Consider the following 21,322-nt stretch of genomic DNA (forward strand, 5'->3'; position numbering starts at 1 on the left):
CCCTTATTATTCAACAGCTTCTATGTTTTCACAGTCCCATATATTCTCTGTCTGTCTTGTCTGTCTTGTCTGTCTTTCCTCCCCTCTGTCTCTTTCTTTTCTGATACTGGCATTTGAACTCAGGGCCTGGACACTCTACTACTTGAACCACAGCTTCACTTTCATCTTTATGGAGGTTAATTGGAGATAAGAGTCACAGGTCTTCCAGCCTGAATTGGCTTTGAACTGTAGTCCTCAGGTCTCAGCCTTATGAATAGCTAAGATTATAGGTATGAGCTACTGATACCTGGCTAGTGTTTTTCTTCTAAATACCTACTTTTTAATATGTAAAGAATTCTTAGACTGATTATTGAAAAATCCTCCCTGTGACCCTCAAAAGTCTTGAAATAAATTTTATTACAGCTAATGATCTGAAACTTGCATTCATACCTGATGCTTAAAAATCCTGTTAAAAGTGGGGCACTGTGGCTCACATCTGTAATCCTAGCCATCAGAAGACTAAGATCAGGAATATCATGGTTCAAGGCCAGCCTTGACAAAAAGTGTGAGACCCTGTGTGAAAAATAATGAAAGCAAAAAGGGCTGGAGGTATGACTCCAGTGGTGGAACACCTTTCTAACAAGAGCAAAGCTTTGGGTTCAAAACCCAATACTGCCAATAAAGAAAAGTAAATCCTGTTTTAACTCCTGTTTTAGTCCCACTGAGGCCTTACCATGCTGAGAAAACTATGTCTTGAGACCTTCATCTTCTGGAGTGCTTGAGCACTTTCCTGTTCTCATTTCTTCTTAGATGTAAATGAATGTGCAACTGGCTTCCATCACTGTGGCCCCAATTCTGTATGTATCAACTTGCTGGGAAGCTACAGGTGTGAATGCCGTAGTGGCTATGAGCTCGCTGGTGACCAGCGCTCTTGCACCTGTGAGTATCCAGCTCATTTGTCTTCAGCCAAAATGGTGATGTATCCTGCTCTTTTCTTCATTGTCCTTTCCACTTGTGCTGTGCAGAAGCTCAGCCATGTGAAAACTCATTATAAATGGATAGAACTCAAGGTTTCTCTTCAGCTTGGCCCCATAAATTGGTTTAACATCATGGTTTTCCTCCCACTAAATATTTATGGTGTTGAGTTACTGGAGGTAGCTCTCCTCAGTTGGGATTCTTAGCCTCATGATATAACACAAGATTGGCAACAATCCAGTATGTGAGAGACCATCTCATATCTTGATCATTGTCACCCCTTCTGTCATTCTCCCCTCCCCACGCCCCCTCCCCCCCTCTAAGTGCCACAGTTCCACAGTTCAGTTCCTGGTACCAAACAGGACTATATAGTCCTCAGTTTAGAATGAGGTAGATTTGTAAATTCAAAGGAGCTTGTCCCAGACTAGCATAATAGTACATACCTGTAGTCCCAGCACTTGGGAGGCTAAGGCAGGAAGATTGAGTTTGAGGCCAAACTGGGCTATATAATATAGATTATCTTTTTAAAAAAATGATGTACTCCCATGTCATGAGGCAAAAAGCCCCATCCATAGTAAATATGCCCTTTCTAGGATGTTCCAAAACACACTTCAGACTTAAGAATGGATCCAAAAGAACTCTAGACATCTTCAGTTCATCTGGTTGATGGAGCTAGATAAAATAGAGAAATTACATGGTTTAATCCAGTGGTATAACAAAACACTGGAGACAGTAGAAACTCCTCTGTGTGTGTGTGTGTGTGTGTGTGTGTGTTCGTGCACACATACTCTGGATTGTTATGCTTGAATGACTGATTTTCATGCCTAGTGTTTTAAAAGGACAGCAGCACCTCTCTAGTTCTGCTATGCTTGTGAATGGTGTAGGAGGACTCTCGCTCAGTTGAGATTCTGCCCTTAGTGGCCCCTAGAACCTGCATTCTCGAGCGTCTCAGGTCAGCTGCTGGTGCTGTGAGGAGTAAGCCTCACCGACTCTCAGGCCTGATCTCTTGGCTGTCTTTCTTTTTGCAGTGATTGTCCCACCTCCCAACCCTTGCGAGGATGGCAGTCACACCTGTGCTGGACAGGCCCGGTGCATTCACCATGGGGGGAGCACTTTCAGCTGTGCCTGCCTGCCAGGTTATACTGGCAGTGGGCACCAGTGTTCTGGTAAGTACCTGTGGTCAGACTTGAGCAGGATAGACTGTCATCTTGCTCCCAGGAACCATCTCTCTTCTTTGCCTCAGGTAGCCTTGGAATTGGCAAAAGAGAAAAGAGCTCTGTAGAATCAGAAGGGAGGGAGGCCCAGGGTGATTTCTGTGGGCCTGGATCAGCTAGTGCATGTGGTCATCCTGGGAGAAGAGATTCCTGGTGTGGGTGACCACTGCCAGCTTGTGGCCTTCTGTTCCTTGGAGCTAGGGTAGGCTGGTGGGACTCACTGTCTGTTCTAAGTAGGCCTGTCCATTAAACATCTGGTGAGGAGGAGGGGGCCATGCTATCTTGATCTGCTTAGTAGCTCCTGGGAGCCAGGAAGATGAGCCTGTTTTGTTGGGGGACAGGGAGGGTAAGGAGGAGGGGCACGCAAATGGAGAGAGAAGGAGTGGGCAAATGAAACCATGATATAGTCAATGTACCTTATGTAAAAGTGGAACTGTGGAATTTGAGTATATGGAGAGGGAGAGATGAGGGAAAGCGATGGAAGGGGAGACAGTGATCAAGATACTTTGTGCTCATATTATGGCTTATTGAATTGAAACCCCTTTGTATAACTATAATTTTTTTTTAAGCTCCCAAGAGTGAGCATGTGAGCTGAGTAGGCCCCTGTGAATGGTGGCAGATGGAAACAGCAATTCTAAGAAAAGGGGGGAATTTTCCTTTTAGGTTTTTGTTCTCCTTTCCCAGCTTCACTGCTTTCTCAACCATCCTCTTCCTCCCCCTCACTTCACCATAACTGTGTGTCACTGACATGAAGCTGAGTTTCCTTCTGATTATCCACTCGTGTTCATGTGTCACTGACATGAAGCTGAGTTTCCATCTGATTGTCCACTCGTGTTCATGTTGCTCTACTGAATAGCCTCTCTATTAAGGCACTACTGGTCTAGTTTCATGAACATTTATACAGAAAGAGTTATGTCTAGTCCCAACAGCCTCACATTATTTCTGACATATTTTTGCATTCTAGTTGAGTGCTTTTATGTGCTAAACTTCATTGTGTGAAGTCTGGAAGAAATTTCAGAGAGGAGGTGTTGAAACTTAAGGTACACATTGTATCTCTAGTGCACCCAGTCCCCCCTCCCACCATCTGGAATGGCTATATTTATTATAGGTGGGGAATACCTTGTATATGTGTGAGGGTCAGGAAGAGAATAATATGGGAATAATGCCTTTTATACTCTGGTGCCCTTATTCAGTCTGATTTTATCCACTCTCAGCTGTAAGAATGCAGAATTCCTGGAGAGCAAAACTCTTTTCCATAATGAGGTTGCATAATAAACATCTGGTAGCTTGTGAACATGATACTTTTAGCTAGGCACCAGTAGTTCACACCTGCTATCTTAGCTACTTAGGTGGCTGAGATCTGAGGATCAAGGTTTGAAGCCAACACAGGCAGGAAAGTCCATGAGTCTTTTATCTCCAGTTAACCAGTAAGAAGTCAGAAGTGGAGCTGTGGCTCAAGTGGTAGAGTACCAGCTTTGAGTGAAAAAGCTAAAGGATAGTGCCCAGGGACTGAACTCCAAACCCCTAGTACTGGCCAAAAAAAGCAAAAAAGATACTTTTAAGATATTTAGTTCCTTAACTATCCATTTTTTGACTACTAGAAATTAATTGCAGCCTATCTGTAGTCAGTATCAGTAACCACACCCTAGTTTAGGTTAGGTGTTTCTTTAATCTCTTCTAAAATCATTTTCTCGGGCTGGGAAGGTGGCTCAGTGGTAGAGTGCTTGCCTTGCATGCATAAGGCCCTGGGTTCGATTCCTCAGCACCACATAAACAGAAAAAGCCGGAAGTGGCACTGTGGCTCAAGCAGTAGAGCGCTTGCTTGCCTTGAGCTGAACAGCTGAGGGATAGTGCCTAGGCCCAGAGTTCAGGTCCACGACCAGCAAAAAAAAAAAATAATAATAATAATTTTCTCTTTCCGTTTGTCCTGCAAGACTTTGGTTCCCTTCTGCGATCATGTTAAAATCCTGAAATTTTGCATGTTTGGAGTTTTAGGTTATTGCTATTGGGGGTTATTGTTGCTCTCTCATTTCTTTCACTTGCAGTGGTCCCTCTTTTATCTCTGGGTCTTCTACTTTTTGGATTTCCTCTGGAACCCACAAACATGCTAACCTCATCATTTGCTTCCCCAGTTAACAGTTGTGGCTGCAGATGACCTGGAAATGTAGTAATTTGAAATAAGACACACAGGTTACCTGTGCGTCAGGGGCCTGGGTGTGGCATAGCCTGAGCTCTGTAGCAAGGTGTCTGGCAGATGGACTTCCCTGACAGCTTCATGGCGAAGGCGCCTTTCCTGGGCATCGATGGGAATCGATGGGCATCTGCACTACTGAATGGAGAGCCTCTCAGTTCCTTTGTTGGCTGTTGCCAGCCTCCCATTTCTTGCCACATGGGCCTCTCTTAACAGGACAGCTTGCTTTATTAAAGCCAGCAAGACAAACCTGCCAGCAAGATGAAGTCATCATCTCAAACGTGGCAACCCTTAGTGTGTGGCTTTCTTGTGTGGGTTATAAACAAGCTACAAAGGGAAGGGGATTAGATGAGGCCATGCACACGTCATGTGTTAGGGATCAGGTAGCGTTTTAGATTGTGGGGCAGTCAAGATGGAATAGTCGTTTTCATAAAGACCCTGATATATCTGGCTAATCATGAAAGTACCTTCCAGGACTTAGTTTTTATTTTTATTTTATTTTATTATTTTTTGTCAGCCATGGGGCTAGAACTCAGGGCCTGGGCACTGTCCTTGAGTTTTTCTGTGCTCAAGGCTAGTGCTCTACCACTTTGAACCACAGCTCTACTTCTGGTTTTCTGGTGGTTAATTGGAGATAAGAGTCTCACAGAATTTCCTGCCCAAGCTGGGTTTGAGCAGTGATCCTCTGATCTCAGCCTCCATAGTAGCTAGGATTACAAGTGTGAGCCACCAGCATCGGGCTCCTTCCAAGATATTTATACCTGGAAGTAATATCTATACATGTATTATTATATAGGGGTGTGTGTGTGTGTGTATGTGTGATTTCATAGTGTGTGTCTTAGTGAGCCAGGCATCTTTGAGGAAGCCCTGTTTGGTGGGATGTGTTCCTTCTTGAAGCACATACACGTTTTGACTCCATAAGAGGAGGTGTGGGCTTTTCTCCAGCCATAGCTATGACTTCCTGAAAAATCTACATTTGGATTTGGGTTCTCAGTCCAGTTTGAGTCACTAGCCGGAGGCTTTTATCCAAATAGACGTAAATCTTCTCCAGCTTCCCTCCATCTGGAGAGATTTCAACCCTGTACTAGCGTGTATTGGCTAGTTCTCAGGCACATTTGTCCTTCTGGTGCAAAAGCAGATTGTCTCGTGTTGGAACACTCACAGGGAGCGGCACGTATGAGTTGAGGAAACTGGGGTACAGATGGCCTGTTACCCAGAGCAGTCATTGCCCAGGAGTGGAAGGAGCGGAGACACTCACATTCTGCTCTCAGATTCTCATTCTGTACTCCTACTGTAGATGTTGGGTAAGGCATGCTGAGTGCTTACAGGTCCTGGGGAGTACTCCACAGGCCACAGGAACACAACCAGCAGGGTGCGTGACTAGACAGAGTACAGAGAGTGAGAGCAAGGACCTGTGGTTCCATGGGGGAGATCAAGATTAATTGGCCACAGGCAATTACATTGGGCTGAAAATTCAGCAAATGGGTAGTGGGGGGGGGGGCGGCTAGAGTTCAATGGCTGTTTCTAAGTGTGTCCAGATGGCTCTATTCAGAGGGAAGGCTATCATAGCATCAAAGCGTGAGCTCCAAGTGGAGCTCACATTTTCCAAACAGGTTCTTTAGGAGCTTAATAAGTGATAGAGAGGAGAGAATTATGTTGGAGCCTGGAGAATTATGTTGGGCACTGCGCTTCCTCTAATGCCCTTGAATTGGTATCTGTCTCCCAGACACTGACCAAGTATAGTTGGAGTTTTTCCCCCTCCCCACCCACCCCCACAACAAAGAAAGTTTTTTTTTATAGTGTGTTTGTGTGTGTGTGTGTGTGTGTGTGTGTGTGTGTGTGTGTGCATGCACCAGTCCTAGAGCTTGAACTTAGGGTCTAGATGCTGTCCCTGAGGTTTTTTTTGCTCAAGGCCTAGCACTCTACCACTTGAGCCATCACTTCTGCGTTTTTTTCTGGTCGTCGTGGGGCTTGAACTCTAGGCCTGGGCGCTGTCCCTCAGCTCTTCAGCTCAAGGCTAGCGCTCTACCACTTGAGCCACAGTACCACTTCTGGCCTTTTCTGCTTATGTGGTGCTAAGGAATCAACCCAGGGCCTCATGTATATGAGGCAAGTGCTCTACCTCTGAGCCACCTTTCCAGTCCTTTTTTTTTTTTTTTTAAATTTTGGACAATTATTTAGAGATCTAAATCTGTCCAGCCTGGGCTGCCTTGGAAACCTTAGTCTTCAGATCTCAGCCTCCTGGGTAGCTAGGATAACAGGCAAGAGCCACTGGTGCCCTGCAAGAAAGCTTCTTTGTCAAGGGCCTGAAAGTCCTTCCACATCTGTGAAATAGGGAAACCTTTTTTTCCTTTAAGCTGACACCCTGGCTTCCTCCAAGCCCCACCCCCCAGTGTTTGTGCCTCTGAGGAGACACCACCACTGGCTCTGAGCTTAAGCCCTAGAGCTCCTGACTGGACTGGAATTTTCTATCATGACCTGAGGTCCTTCAAGGAGGAGGTGATGGCCATAGTTCTCAAGCCTTAGGGATCAGAGATAACTTCATCTCTCCAGGCTGGTTCTTGTCTTTCTGGTTACTTCTAACAGTCTCTTTTATCTATATGACCTTGGTGTCTGCCCTGATGGTAGTAGCACCTCTGAGCTCCTCCGGGGAGATTGGCTGGTCTTAGAGATTGGGTCTGCATCTCTAGGCCCTGGGCTTTGCTGACATCCAAGCCTTAGTAGCTTTGGGGAAACCCCTTTCCCTTGTTTTAAAAATAATCATCAGAAACTGTTCCCTGGGCTCAGAAATAAACCTCTCAGGAACCCCTCCTTCCTGCCATTGCTTGGGGTTCCTGTTACTGTGAGGAGTACTTTTAGCAAGCATATGTTTTGTCAATAGCTTTAATTTCCTGCATTTGGCTGCATGGTAATTTTTACAGCTTTGGTTTTACAACTCATTTTTATAGCCTCTTCTAGGCCCAAGGAACAGGATTGTCATCGGCTTTGTCCACCTGGGCATTTCAGCTGTTCTGCTGAAGAAACAGCCAGTCAAAATACTGGTTGCCAATACTGGTTGATTTTTGTGTCATCAAGGAGCTAACCAGAACACCTTGTTTGTTTCTGACTTTGCAGATAAGGTATCACCCTCTTTCTGTCTTGCTAGGTGAGATGTAGATGATCAGGAAAGCCAATTGCTCACCCTGGAAGAGCTTCTCTGGATGGAATTAGGCTTAGTTATGTGGAGCATTTAAGGATTCTTTTGAACACAAAAGAGCTGATATACACGTCCACTGATTTCCAGAGGCAGAAGATAAGCAGCATGCTAATTTGCTAATTGCAAAGTCAAGGAAGAGAATGCCTGTGTAGTGTGCTACTTGTCTGTTAGGTGGTATCTAAGAAAGCACCTTAGAGGGTGGCTCCATGGGGGTGTGGCCAGAGCCAGGAATGGGAAGGAGGGAAATAACCCTAGATGAACTTCATCTAGATCATAAGAGGCTGGGTAAGGAGCCATCCCAGTTCTAGGCCCATTTTACACCTGATCCATTCTAGTGGTAAACCTCTAGCTTCCCATGCTGAGGTATTGTGCTAGGTGCTACCATATTAGACACAACTCCTATTTCTAGGTTGCTTACTGGTTATCTCTTTTTTCTATTTTTTATTTTTTACATATTTTTTCTATTAAAAAAATTCTAAATCGGGTATTCATGGCTCATGCCTGTATTCCTAAACTATGCAGGAGGTTGAGATCTGAGTGTCATAGTTCAAAGCTAGCCCAGGCAGGAAAGTCTATGAAACTCTCTTCTTCAGTTAACCACTAGAAAACCAAAAGTGGAGCTGTGGCTCAAAGTGGTAGAGCACTAGCCTTGAGCAAAAAAGCTCAGGGTCAGCTCCCAAGCCCCAAGTTTAAGCCCCATGACCAATCCTCCCTCCCCAAAAGAAAAATTCTAGTCATTGTAGATGTGACTCATGCTTTGTGTTGCTTTGTCAAGTCTAGATCAGAATTGGACCATTTGTTTATCTTTTCTTTTTAAAAACTCTGGACGGCTTCCTCTATTAAGGCAGCTTATCACATCTGTGGGGACTTTTAACAATCCCACTCCCAGAGTTTCTTTTTTTAGGTGAGGGAGTGAGGTGAGTGATTTCCTTTTGGCAGCATGGGCCAATTGCAATAAATAACATAAAAATGGATATGCATCTGCTTTTTGTTTGAAGTGTGAGGATTTGTAGTTTTGAGAAATAGGGTAATGCAAATCCTTAGGTTGTAATATAGAGAGCACAGAGGTTACAATTGTTTAATATGCCTGACAAATTTAGGCTTGTTCTCTGTGTGTGTGTGTGTGCTGGTTCTGGGGCTTGAACTCAGGAAACCGTGTGTGTGTGTGTGTGTGTGTGTGTGTGTGTGTGTGTGTGTGTGTGCTGGTTCTGGGGCTTGAACTCAGGAAGCCTCGCATTTTCACTTGGTCTTTTCCCTCAAGGTTGATGCTCTGCTACTTGAGCCACAGCTTCACATCTAGATTTTTGGTAGTCAATTGGAGATGAGTCTCACAGTTTCCTGATTTACTAGGCAAGACTGAGTGTGCTTCAACTTAGTTGAAAAAGTATTTGGGGCTGCATGTGGGCCCTTGGCATCTCTACATGAATGGTATAGGGAAACAGCACCAACAGTACAGGGAATAAAAACTATTGTTGCCTATATTTATCTTTATTGTTGTCGTCCCAAAAGGAAATTAATGATTTATAGTCTAAAGGTTAGTTCAAAGGTAATAACATCCTGGAATTCACTGTAGATGAGAGCTCCTGTAGAAATATTCTGCAGGATATTTTTATCTGTGAGTAACCACATGTTTGATTTCTCCACTGAACATTCTGAGTCTCATATATTAACTCATATGTTCTTAGATTTGGTTTTTCCTGGTATAAGCATACTTCTAGGTTTTAGCATTTCTGTGCTCATCAAAGACCTTCTGTAGTTGGTACCTTGTTGGTCCCCATGTACAGAGACTGTAGTCAATCAAACAGGTTGTATCTGTAGACTGTAGTCTTACAGGTTCTGTGCTGTGAAGTCATGCTCTCCCCACCCCCATTCCCTGGCCTTGTTGCTGACCTCTGCAGATGTTGATGAATGTGCAGAAAACAGATGTCACTCTGCTGCTACTTGCTACAATACCCCTGGGTCTTTCTCCTGCCGTTGCCAACCTGGATATCATGGAGATGGATTTCAGTGCTCACCTGGTAAGGCTGCGAGAATTAGGCACATGAATCACCCAGTTCCTTCAGTGTTTTTTTTTTTCTCTCTTGCTGCTTGCTTTTGAGTTAGCCTGGTTTGAGGCTTTATTGGGTAGATCTTTGAGGTTTAAATTTTCCCCTTAGTTACTCCTGCTGCCTACTTTATTACTACATGACTGGTAGTGAACATTCTTGAAAACCTAGAGAGGGACCCATCTCTCTTCCTACTTAAAGGCAGTTCTGGTTGGTTTACTGCATGAATGATCTGCTCCGCTTCAGTGAATAGTCTTTGGATAAAACAGTGAGGAGAATCTAATTAGCTTCTCAGTTAATAGCATACTAGAGCATCAATAGTAGACACCCATTGCAGAGGACTAGATTAGCACCGAGCGGTATGGCTGATATTGACCTGGTCCTTCTTAGAGCTTACCTCCAAGTTTCAGGGGACAAATGGAGTTTGACTTCTTCTATCTGAAGTCTCATGGGATGTTGGGCAGATTTCCACAGGTTGCTGCTCATTTTATCTAGGCAGCAGTAGGCCCCTAAGGGCTGAGGAGGGAGCTGCCCTTACAGTTTCATTTATCTAGAGATTTAAAGAGACTTAAGGACACAAACTAAATAGACAAGGGCAAATCTAAAATGAGAATTCAGGACTGTGAAAACCTCCTCCCAACCCCCCCCCCCCCCCCCACCATGTTATGGTGTTTTCCCATGGTAGAAAACATTCCTTAGCACAGGAGACTTTCCTGGTGGCAAATTAGAGTAAACATGTTACAGTCACGTTCTCATTCTCCTTTTTGTCTCCTCTGCTCTGGTTCTGGAAGACTCTACCTCAGGCCTGAAGCCCTGTGAACAGCAGCAGCGCTATGCTCAAGCACAGCACGCCTACCCTGGGTCTCGACTCCACATCCCCCAGTGCGATGACCAGGGCAACTTCCTGCCGCTGCAATGCCACGGCAGCACTGGCTTCTGCTGGTGTGTGGACTCTAATGGCCACGAAGTCCCTGGCACCCAGACTCCACCTGGCTCTACCCCACCTCACTGTGGCCCACCACCAGGTGAGTCTCTTAGGAGAGAAACCACATACCAGCTTGGGTGCAGCTGCAAGAGGCAGAATGGCACTGATGGCGTAGGAGATTTATCACCTAGCCTAGTGTATGTGGACTCAGAGCTGGCTGGTTACCATCCTTTGCCCTCTGTCCCTGGGAGAATGCTTGGATGACTTGGGACTGCAGCTGCTTAGATCCTTGTCAAGTACCAGACAAGACTGAGTTCCCTAGCTAACTGAGGCCATTGTGAGTGGTCTCAGAGAGCTGGAAGATGGGACCAGACCAGCATTTTGTCCAGAGGAAGCCTCTCTTCCTATATAACCCTCTCATTTAATTCAGATGCAGGAAGCAGTGTGAATGAAGCCTGTCAGTAGCATAGAACTATGAATTTTCTTTAACCTGATAACTCCACTCCTCTCTAGTCAATATAGAAATGAGGAACCTCATTGCCTCAGCAGTGTTTGTAGGATCTTAGATCTGAGATGCTCATGACAAATGTGTCCTTTATCATCTGTGCTCCCTCTGTTAATGTGAAACATGGTTACTAAATGCTCACAGTTAATGACAACAGTAGGTACCCAGGACAGCTTTCTACTCCTTGGGGAATTAGAGATTGGGTAGAACTTTCTTCTTCATACTTATTCTGGAAGAACTATATTCTGAAGAACAAAGGGTTAGTTTGAAGCTGCTTTTGCCTAAATGTTTCCTGTATCTGGGAACTGGTTATTTAAAAAAATCCATTCTTATTACTGAGAAAGTTTCAAACATATTATCTTGGTTTTTAATGTATGTGAGGAATCAGAGCTAGAGAATTTCCAATGGTTTGAATTCTCTAGCAATCTTAATTGTTCCCACCAGGACTTTAGTGATTCTAAGCTTCATAGAGGTAAAAATTGGTAATGGCATGGTCCATAGCAACATGTCTAGTCCCTCTGTGTTTCTGTTTTTAGAAGTAGATTTTTACAGAGAGTCCTGTTTCACTCTTGGCTTCTCTTTTCAAAACTCAAGGTCTCCTCCAGCTGAGATTTGAAAAAAGAAAAAGAAAAAAAAAAACAACAACAGATGGTTGGGAGATCCCTTAGGGAATAGTTCAGAATTCTATTAAATTTATTAAGACAAACATGTGTTAAGGACAATGATTCAGCCTGAGAAGTTAATGAGTAAAATAGGGACACATTGTTTTGTGTAGCCTTTCCCATGGCTTTGACTTCTCCCTTGGCACCAGCTTGGCTTGATCTGCCATTTCTGACTAGTCTCATCTGTATAATGGGGTCAGCTGGAGCAGGCATGTGCCCAAGATGTCAGGATATTTAAGCCCCTGCCCATTAGAAGCAGAAGAGAAAGAAGCCATGGTTGGATGGAGAAGTAGCTTTCAATAGCAGGGAAGAGGAGTGTGTCCACATAGAGACTGGAGACTCATTTCCCAGAACTTCACTCAGCTGGCTATCTGCATTCTACACGAAGAAATGTGCCTTGCCAGGGGCTTCCTTGAACCAAGAATGAATCTTTGGAATTCAGAATGTGGGGTGAGGCGGTGTTGGAAGCCTCTGTGGGGCATCCTGCTTTGAGGTGTGAATGACAGTGTTTGAGAAAGTAGCATTCGTCACTTCCAGTCCTTGGATAAGGAAGTCTGAATCCTACCTTTTTCTATGAAGACTCAGAGCTACAGTACAAGCTGAAGGACACTTTTTCCCCCAAAGCTGGGGAGTCTTAGCCAGAGGCAGGTGGTTCCCATCTGTAGTCTTAGCAACTCAGGACTAAGATCTAGGGATAACAGTTCAAAGCCAGCCAAGCAGGAAAAAAAAAGAAATAATGAAACTCTTACCTCCAGTTAGCCAGCAAAAAGCTGGAAGTGGAGGTGTGACATAAGTGGTAGACTGCCAGCCTTGAGTAAAAACACCAAGTGAGAGCTCAAAGCCCTGAGTTCAAGCTCTAGAAATGGCAACAGTACTATAAGGATGGGGTTCACTATCTTCCCAGAGGACCTGGCCTGCTGAAGCCCTATTGCAATGTTTCCAGCTGTTTCTGGCAGTTGCTAGAGGGGGTTTGAACAATGGAGTGGAAGGAACACAAATGCCTTTGTATTTTCAATGTACAGAAGCTCTGGCTTCTGGTTGAGTGTACACTGGTGTAGAGAGAGGGAGGTGTACGGCCCAGGAGGACAAGAGCAGGAAGACCAATGGAAAGGTGGTTGCAGTGAATCTAGCACAAGATGACAGGTAGAAGTGGAGAGAAGTGAAGATAGGCCCAATGCTTTTGAAAGTAGAACTGACAAGAATTTTTTGACATGTCTGATGTGGAAGAGTTAAGGATGGTTGTGTCTGAGCAATGGGAAAGTGGAGGTGCTATTTCCTGATAGTGAAAAGATTAAGAGAGGATCAAATCTGATGGGAGAAGGCAGGGGCCCCAGCTTTCTAGTTTGTTTGTTTTTTGTCGGTCATGGGGCCTGAACTCTGGGCCTGGGCACTGTCCCTCAGCTCTTCAGCTCAAGGCTATCGCTCTACCACTTGAGCCATAGCGCCACTTCTGGCTTTTTCTGCTTATGTGGTGCTGAGGAATGGAACCCAGGGACTCATGCATGCAGGCTAAGCGCTCTACCACTGAGCCACCTTCCCACCCCCCCCCCCCAGCTTTCTAGTTTTATGCTGAGATTTCTGTTATGCATGAAAGCAGATATTTGGCTGTGTAGTCCTACAGGCTATAACTTTTGAGCTGTAGAATTAAGAAGGAAGCAGAATTACCTTCTATATTTATTTACAGCCCTTTAGTTTATCCAATCATAAATTGACAACTTATTTCAACAGTCTTTTCACACAGCCATCTACATTTAGGACAGAGCTTTAATGGTCCCAGAGTGATATGTGGGGATGGAATGGCTCTGTAACACAAGTCAGCAGGACTTGAAACTGAGGGAGATAACAGGAAGAGTGGATGCTGAAGAAGAAAGGAGACACCAGGGTAGCAGAAGTCTAGAGACTACAGAGAAAGGTTTTGCCTTGAAAAGTCACAGGGGATGGATGGCTAAACAACTTCTAGAAATTGAAGCATTTTAAGTTGCATGCTACTATATGCCCTGCACATTAATTACATTGTTTCACTTTTGTTTGTTTGGACTAGTACCATGATTTTAACACAGGGCCTGTGCTTGCTTGGCTTGTTGGCTTAGCAGGAGCTCTACCATTTGATCCATGCCTCCAGCCTCGATTTTTGCTAGTTAGTTGAAGATAAGATCTCCCGTTGAATGGTAGTCCTCCAGGTCTTAGCTTCCTGAATAGGATTACAGTCATGAGCCACTGGTGCCCAGAATTTGCTTTTATCCTATGTAGTTTTCTAACAGAATAGATACGGGGGGCCAAATAACAGACTGGCTTTCAGCAATTTTTCTTTTTCTTTTTTTTGCAATACTGAAGATTGAATTCATTGCCTCACACTTGTTAGGCATGTGTGCTACCACTTCTGCCACATCTCCAGCCCATTTTCCACTGATTATTTCCAAAGTAGACTCTCTCCAGGATCAGCCTGAACCTCCTACTTGTGCCTTCCCCTGTCTTAAGGGTGGCAGGTGGGCATCATTGCTTTCAACTTCCAGCAGTGCTTTCTATAATACTCTGGCCAAACTCAAGCTGACCCAAACTCAAGCTGACCCACTCAACACAGAGTCTTGAAGCTTGAAGCAAGTAGTAAAGAAAAACCATTCATTTAAAGTATGACATAGGCCACTGAGTCCCCAAAGAGAGTCTGCACAAGCACTCTCTGCAGAGTGCACTGGCCACAGGCCAGTGTTACTGTGGGCCTCTGCTGACCTGAGTAAGATGTCTGTCTCTGCAAGCTGTGTGCTGTGGCTCAGCCTGATGTGGTCAGACCTTGGTGGCACTTCTTCCTGAGTCAGGGCGACATTAAGCTGAGCTCTTCTCCAGACTCTCACAGAAAACATTTGAAGAACTTATCTGCCTCCCTGGACCCGCAAATATCCAGGGTCTTGGCTGAGAACCCATTACTGGACACTAGTAGAAGGATGGGCAGAGGGTCAGGTGTGGGAACCTTGAACTTTATGCAGCGTTCTGTTTTAGCTGCCAATCAAAGGCTTTGTTTCCTCATTTGCTTAGAGCCTACCCAGAGGCCTCGGACGGTCTGCGAGCGCTGGAGGGAAAACTTGCTGGAGCACTATGGTGGCACACCCAGGGATGACCAGTATGTGCCCCAGTGTGATGACCTGGGTCACTTCATCCCCTTGCAGTGTCATGGGAAGAGTGACTTCTGCTGGTGTGTGGACAAAGATGGCAGAGAGGTTCAGGGCACACGCTCTCAGCCAGGCACCACCCCCGCATGTAAGTACAGGTATAGCCCAAACTCACCTCAGTGGCACCTAGGCATCTGTGTAGAGATTGCTGGGGGAGTTGTGAGTCACCCGGTCTAAAGACAGAAGTCACTTCATCAACATGCTTTGTCCATTGATAATCTGGTTCTCCAGATTCCAAGATGCCCATTCGGATTTGTGTTGAATTGGTCACTCAGCTATTTCTGAAATGAGAACACCTAGAACTTACTTTAATGTTGCATAATTTTTCCTTCTTATGCCAATCCTTGTGTCACCCTGGGGCCCCAAAGAATTTTTTTTTTTGTTGGTTGTGGGGCCTGAACTCTGGGCCAGGACGCTGTCCCTCAGCTCTTCAGCTCAAGGCTAGCACTCTACCGCTTGAGCCACAGCGCCACTTCTGGCTTTTTCTGCTTATGTGGTACTAAGGAATCAAACTCAGGCCTTCAAGGCAAGCACTCTATCACTGAGCCACCTTCCCAGCCCCCCCCCCAAAGAAATTTTATCCCCTCAAAAACAAGGACAAGAAAAGACTCGGTTTTTCTGTGAGGGAAGTGTTGTATTGTAATGGATAGTGATTTACATAAAGGATTCTTGAAGCCCCAGAAATGAGAATTTCCTTTGAAGAACATCTGGGGCACATCTGTTTACAGCACCGAACTTTTGATAGTTTTGAAGGCTTTGGCATGTGAGAAAGTAACTTCTTTGTCCCCACCCTCCCCTTGTTTCCTCTTCCCTCCTTCCCCATACCTCCTTCTTTCCATGGCAGGTATACCCACCGTTGCTCCCCCTATTGTCCGGCCCACACCACGGCCTGATGTGACCCCTCCATCTGTGGGCACCTTCCTGCTTTATGCTCAGGGCCAGCAGATCGGCCACTTGCCCCTCAATGGCACCCAGCTTCAGAAGGATGCAGCCAAGACCCTGCTGTCTCTGCATGTAAAGTGGAGTTCCCTGAGGGACGGGATGTGGGGCGGGGCTTGGCACAGTGGGCTGGTGCAGGGTGGGGCCTGGTGCAGATTGTGCCACTGGACAAAGAGGAATGTGGAGTCAGGAATTCCTGTAGTGCTATGGGCTGCAACCCGTCTCCACTGGCCTGGAGCCACCACTACTGACGTGGGGGCTGTCCATTGCTGGGAGCCATGTCTGACCCATCCCAGGTGCTCTGTCCTGTGGGCTCAAGGTGTTTCAGATATGAGGAAAGGGAATGTAGAGTTGATGGGATGTGAAGGCTGTTTGGTGATTCTAGGGAATATTGACAGGCTCTTGCCCAAGTCTTCAAGGTTTTTTCTAGGTCCCAGGCATTCTGGAGTCACAGCTAAGAGGTGGTGGCTATAACATGTGGTTTCTGTGATGTATTGAGAAGCTCGAGGGAAAGATAAAACCTGTTGCATCTCTGTTGCATCTCTGCCCTCCTAGTTTGGTCATATGACTCTTGACACCCCTCCTCACCCCTCTTTCCTAAACTTCCTGACTCCTTCATAAGGAAGAATTGGAGAGAGTATACTCACTCCTGGGAAAGGACAATTTCAGCTTTCCCTAGGACATACTTGCCACTTTCCAAGCTCTGACCAAAGCATCCCTATTTGGGAGGTTTTTGTTTTTTTTTTTTCCTTTTTCTTTAAAGTGAGAACAAAAAGAAAGAAAGACCCCCTCCTTTTCCCCCCAAAGGCATTGATACATACAGTGGAAAACATCTGATCCTGTTTTACTTTTTTGGCAGTATTGGAGTTTGAACTCAGGGCCTCAGGCTTGACTAGGAATGCCCCTTAGCCATGATTCTATTTCTAAACTTGACACTTGGAATAGTTTGTCATCCATGAGAGAGAAAAGAACCAGGGATAGTTTGTCAGCCATGAGAGAGAAAAGGACTAGTGTTCTTATTCGTATTTACTCTAGTGCTATTTATTTGGTTCCAAAAAAGTTTAAAAGCAGCCAATGTTCAGAGAAAGATAGGTTTTTTTTTCTTCCTTTAAGATTCATGGCTCCTGCCACCCAGCAAACTGGGTTCCATGATTCCTCGGGTTCATAGAAGCCTTTATAAATGTGTACTTTTGCCCAAGACAGCTCTTTCTTTCATTTTTCCTTCCCCTCCTATTTCTCCTTCCCTTCCTTCCCCTTTTCTCTGTTTCTCTCTTTCATCATTGAATTTGAACTCAGAGCCTCATGCTTGCTAGCAGATACTCTACTATTTGAGCCTGTCTCCAAGCTTTAGTTTATTTTTCTTAGTTAATTTTTCAGGTACGAACTTTTGCTTCTGCTTGGTATCAGATTCAGATCTTGATTCTCCTACTTCTCCTCTTGATTAGCTGAGATTGCTAAGATCTGTGCACCACCAAACCTGGCTTGACTTTAGAGAGAAGATCTGGCTAACTTTGCCTGGCTGGCCTTGAACCTTGATTCTCCCATCTCAGCTTTCTTCCCTCTGCTCTCTGTGTAGCTGGGATTTCAGGCATGAGCCACCATGCCCAGCCCAAATGGCCTTTTAATTTTAAAGTAAAAGTATCATTCACCTTAGGTATCCCCATGTAAACTGCTAGCTTTTCTGCAGGAACCAAACGGTGTTAGTAAGTCTCTTGTGCTGTCTCAAAGGCTAAGTCAACCCAAGCCCCAGGAGGCTTGTTAAGCAAGAGAGAACTGAATTGACCTCAGGGACAGCCAGATGGCCTCTAGAAGTTGGCTTTGTACATCTTCTGGTTGTCTTGGAACAGGAATCTGGGTTAGGAACTTTATGAAGCAAGTCCTGTGTGGAGATCAGGAATGTCACCGATTTGGCATTTTGAAAAAAGACTGTCATTTAGTAATAATGAGGGGGAGGACAACCCACTAGCCAAAGGTTTGGTGACTGCAATTTCCCAGTTCCTTAACCCATTAAACTACACTTTCTTTTAATAGAGTACAGCTGAATGATTTGCTTTATATGGGGTTAGGAATGAATAACTACACCTCAAGTGGGAAAAGGATCTCAGCTTGTTTACCGGGGAGGGGAGAAGAGATTTTGTTGGCATATGTCGGCAGATTTTAGAAAGGCTCTTTCAAAAAAATGCCAGTAACATTTGAAAGGATTTAGTTTTAATTCAATATTAAGGACTGAGATTCCTCTCATCCCTGAGAGGGGAGGAGGGCTGAGTTCTTTTATGAAATTATTGTTTATACTTCCAAGGATAATGGCACTTGAGGGGCTCACTGTATAGCAATTACTGAGTAGGACATTTGGTAAGCACTGATGACATTGATTTTTATTTTTTTGCTGGTCCTATGACTTGAACTCACGGCCTGAGCAATATTCCCTAAGCTTTTTCACTTAAGGCTGGCTCTTTAATATTTTGAGTAACAGTTCCACTTCTGGCTTTTCACTAGTTCATTGGAGATAAGAGTCTTTTAGGTTTGTCTGCCTGGGTTGATTTTGAACTACAATCCTCAGACTTTAGCTTCCTGAGTAGCTAGGATGACAGGTATGAGCCATCAGTGCTTGGCCTGGTATTAATTCTTGTAGCAGCCACGTGAAGTAGGTAGGATGGGAGGACTTGTTGGCACACACGTTGATGGTAGAGTCATAGAGTTACTAAGTGGCTAAGCACTGCAATGACCCTAGGGAGGTCTCCACTGCCCACATGTCCAACTAGTCTGCTCTCTTGCTTGCAAGACCTCCATGCAGGGTTGCTTACTGTAGCTATGCACAAACATGAACTTGGGGATAAGAGTTCAAGCATTTTAATTCTGCTAATCTTATGATTTGGCCCATGAAGGGGTCCATAGTTGTGGGACTTGACTATGACTGCCGGGAGAGGATGGTCTACTGGACAGATGTCGCTGGACGGACCATCAGCCGTGTGAGCTTGGAACCGGGAGCAGAGCCTGAGACTATTGTTAATTCAGGTCAGCAACTTCACTCATTTCACTTCATGGTACTAAGTCACTTACTGTTGTGTCGGTCTCTTCTTTGTTTTCATGAAATGGGAGGTTAAGTTCTGGGCCATTAGCAAACGCCTTCATGTGTCATGAGTGAAAAGTTGATAAGAGGTGACACTCAGGAGATGATCCCTTCCCAAAAGATATAGCTCACAGGAAGTATCAGGGAGTGACAGTTTATGCAACCTGCCACCAGCACTATGGATGTCAGGTACTATCAGGATAGTATGCAAGAAACTGTATGTGGCACTGGTGCCTGATGCTTGTAATCCTAGCTACTCAGGAGGCTGAGATCTGAGGATCAAGGCTCAAAGCCAGTCTGAACAGAGAAATCTGTGACATTCTTACCTATAGTTAACCACAAAAACGCTGGATGTGGAGGTGTGACTTGGTGGCAGGGTACGAGTCACATACACACACACACACCAAGTCTCTCTCTCTCTCTACACACACACACACACACACACACACACACACACACACACACCCCAAGCTAGAGATGATGGAGAAAGTGACAAAAGGATCACTTCTTAAACTGACTTGGCTTTGGGATTTTAGAAACTCTCATGTTTTGTGCATGTAAGCTTTTCAAATACAGCAGGTTTTCACATCCCTCATGCTTCACAAATGTTCCAATCCTGCCTTTGCTTTTGTTTTTGCAGGTCTGATTAGCCCTGAAGGACTTGCCATTGATCATTTCCGTAGGACAATGTACTGGACAGACAGTGGCCTGGATAAGATAGAGAGGGCCCAGCTGGATGGCTCCCAGCGCAAGGTCCTCTTCCACACAGATCTTGTGAACCCCCGTGCCATCACTGTGGATCCAATCCGAGGGTCAGCTGGGCTTCCCTAATTCTGATACTTAACAGATCCTCATTGAAAGCTTCAGTTTTTAATAGACTCTGGGAAGGGTTAGGAGAGAAAAAACTCAAATGCACTCATTAACAAATATTTACTGAGGATGTCCTAAGTATCAGGCACTGTTGTAGGCAATGGCAAAGTCTATTTCTCATTGTATTTGGAAGGAAATACAACAGATAAGAATATTTGGGCTGGGCGCTGGTGGCTCACGCCTGTAATCCTAGCTACTAAGGAGGCTGAGATCTGAGGATCATGATTCAAAGCCAGCCTGGGCAGAACAGTCCATGAAACTCTTATCTCTAATAAACCACTAAAAAACCAGAAGTGATGCTGTGGCTTAAGCAGTAGAGCACTTGCCTTGAGCTAAAGAGCACAGAGACAATGCCCAAGCCCAGAGTTCAAGCCCCATGACCGACCAAAAAAAAAAAAGAGTATTTCCAATTAACAAGATAATTGTTTTTTAGACATCACCCATTAACTACTTTGTATATTTAACAAGGCAACACAAGGTGCCGTGTACAATGTCTCAGTGTCTTTAGCTGGGAGCCAGCTATCAGTTAACTGAGATTTTCCTCTAGAAAGTTCCACACAGTAATCCCTGGTTTAAATTGCTATAGGCTCTGTAGTTTCTATTGCTTAGCAATTCCTAACAAGTATTCTATTTCTTTGGGCCCTAAGCTCAAGATCCAATCCAATCAAATCAGCAAATTAAGAGTTTCTAGGACAGTTTCATTTGGTAAGGATGTCAGAGTGTTAGTGACTTCTACAGAATTGTAATTGTCAGAAAAATTTAGGATGCAGACAAAAGCAGCACATGGCTGTGTACTAGTTGCCTATGGTGTGTAACTAATTGCCCACAAACACTGCAGCTTAAGACAACATTTATTGTAGCAGTGTCTGTGAGTCAGGAATCTGGGTGAGACTTTAACTGAGTATCTCTGGCAGTGTCTCAAAAGTCTGCAACAAAGATACTGACGAAGCTTCAGTGATCTTAAGGCTTAACTGATAGGACCACTGCTAAGCATACTCCTGTGAGCTTTTTTTTTTTTTTTTTTTTGAGGGGGGTGGGGAATCAGTCATGGGGATTGAACTCAAGGCGTTGAGAGTTGACCTTGAGCTTTTCTGTTCAATCCTAGTGCTCTACCACTTTGAGCTACAGGGCCACTTCCAGTTTTTTGTGGTGGTTCATTAGCAGTGAGTCTCATGGGCTTTCCTCCTCAGCCTTCAAACTGTGATCCTCAAATCTCAGCCCCCTGAGTAGCTAGGACTACGGGCACCCAGCTTCCTGTGTGCTTCTGGTGGCCCCCAGTATGTTCTTGCTGGCCATTGGGCAGGGGGTTTCTATACAGGGCAGCTTACAGCCTGGCATCTACCTTCCCTCAGCGGGAGCCTAAGATGGCACTCAAGACAGAAGGCAGTTTTTGAAATCTTAACATTGGAAGTGGTATTCTCTCACTTCTTCCATTCTGGTATTCACTGTAAGCATGGCACTAAATCTAGCCCAAACTCCAGGGGATTGCTTCAGGCTCTGAGTACCAGAAGGTAATTAACAGTGGCTATCTTGGATACTGCTTACTACAAGTTGCACGCTATTATTTTTCCCCTTAATGATGTTTGG

General features: G+C 44.9%; 1 protein-coding gene across 1 annotated transcript in view; it reads left to right on the plus strand.

Annotated features, from left to right (window-relative positions):
* Nid2 (nidogen 2 (osteonidogen)) overlaps positions 1-21,322 on the plus strand; it is a 69,372-nt gene that overhangs the window by 43,369 nt on the left and 4,681 nt on the right. Inside the window, exons 11-18 of the mRNA XM_013012321.1 lie at positions 790-918; positions 1,983-2,120; positions 9,454-9,573; positions 10,392-10,625; positions 14,723-14,944; positions 15,701-15,870; positions 18,681-18,810; positions 19,506-19,677. Of these exons, the coding sequence (XP_012867775.1) occupies positions 790-918; positions 1,983-2,120; positions 9,454-9,573; positions 10,392-10,625; positions 14,723-14,944; positions 15,701-15,870; positions 18,681-18,810; positions 19,506-19,677 (1,315 nt within the window). The remainder of the gene's footprint in view (positions 1-789; positions 919-1,982; positions 2,121-9,453; positions 9,574-10,391; positions 10,626-14,722; positions 14,945-15,700; positions 15,871-18,680; positions 18,811-19,505; positions 19,678-21,322) is intronic.

Source organism: Dipodomys ordii, unplaced genomic scaffold (assembly GCF_000151885.1).
Source record: "Dipodomys ordii isolate 6190 unplaced genomic scaffold, Dord_2.0 Scaffold16, whole genome shotgun sequence".
In the NCBI taxonomy this organism is placed as follows: Eukaryota; Metazoa; Chordata; class Mammalia; order Rodentia; family Heteromyidae; genus Dipodomys; species Dipodomys ordii.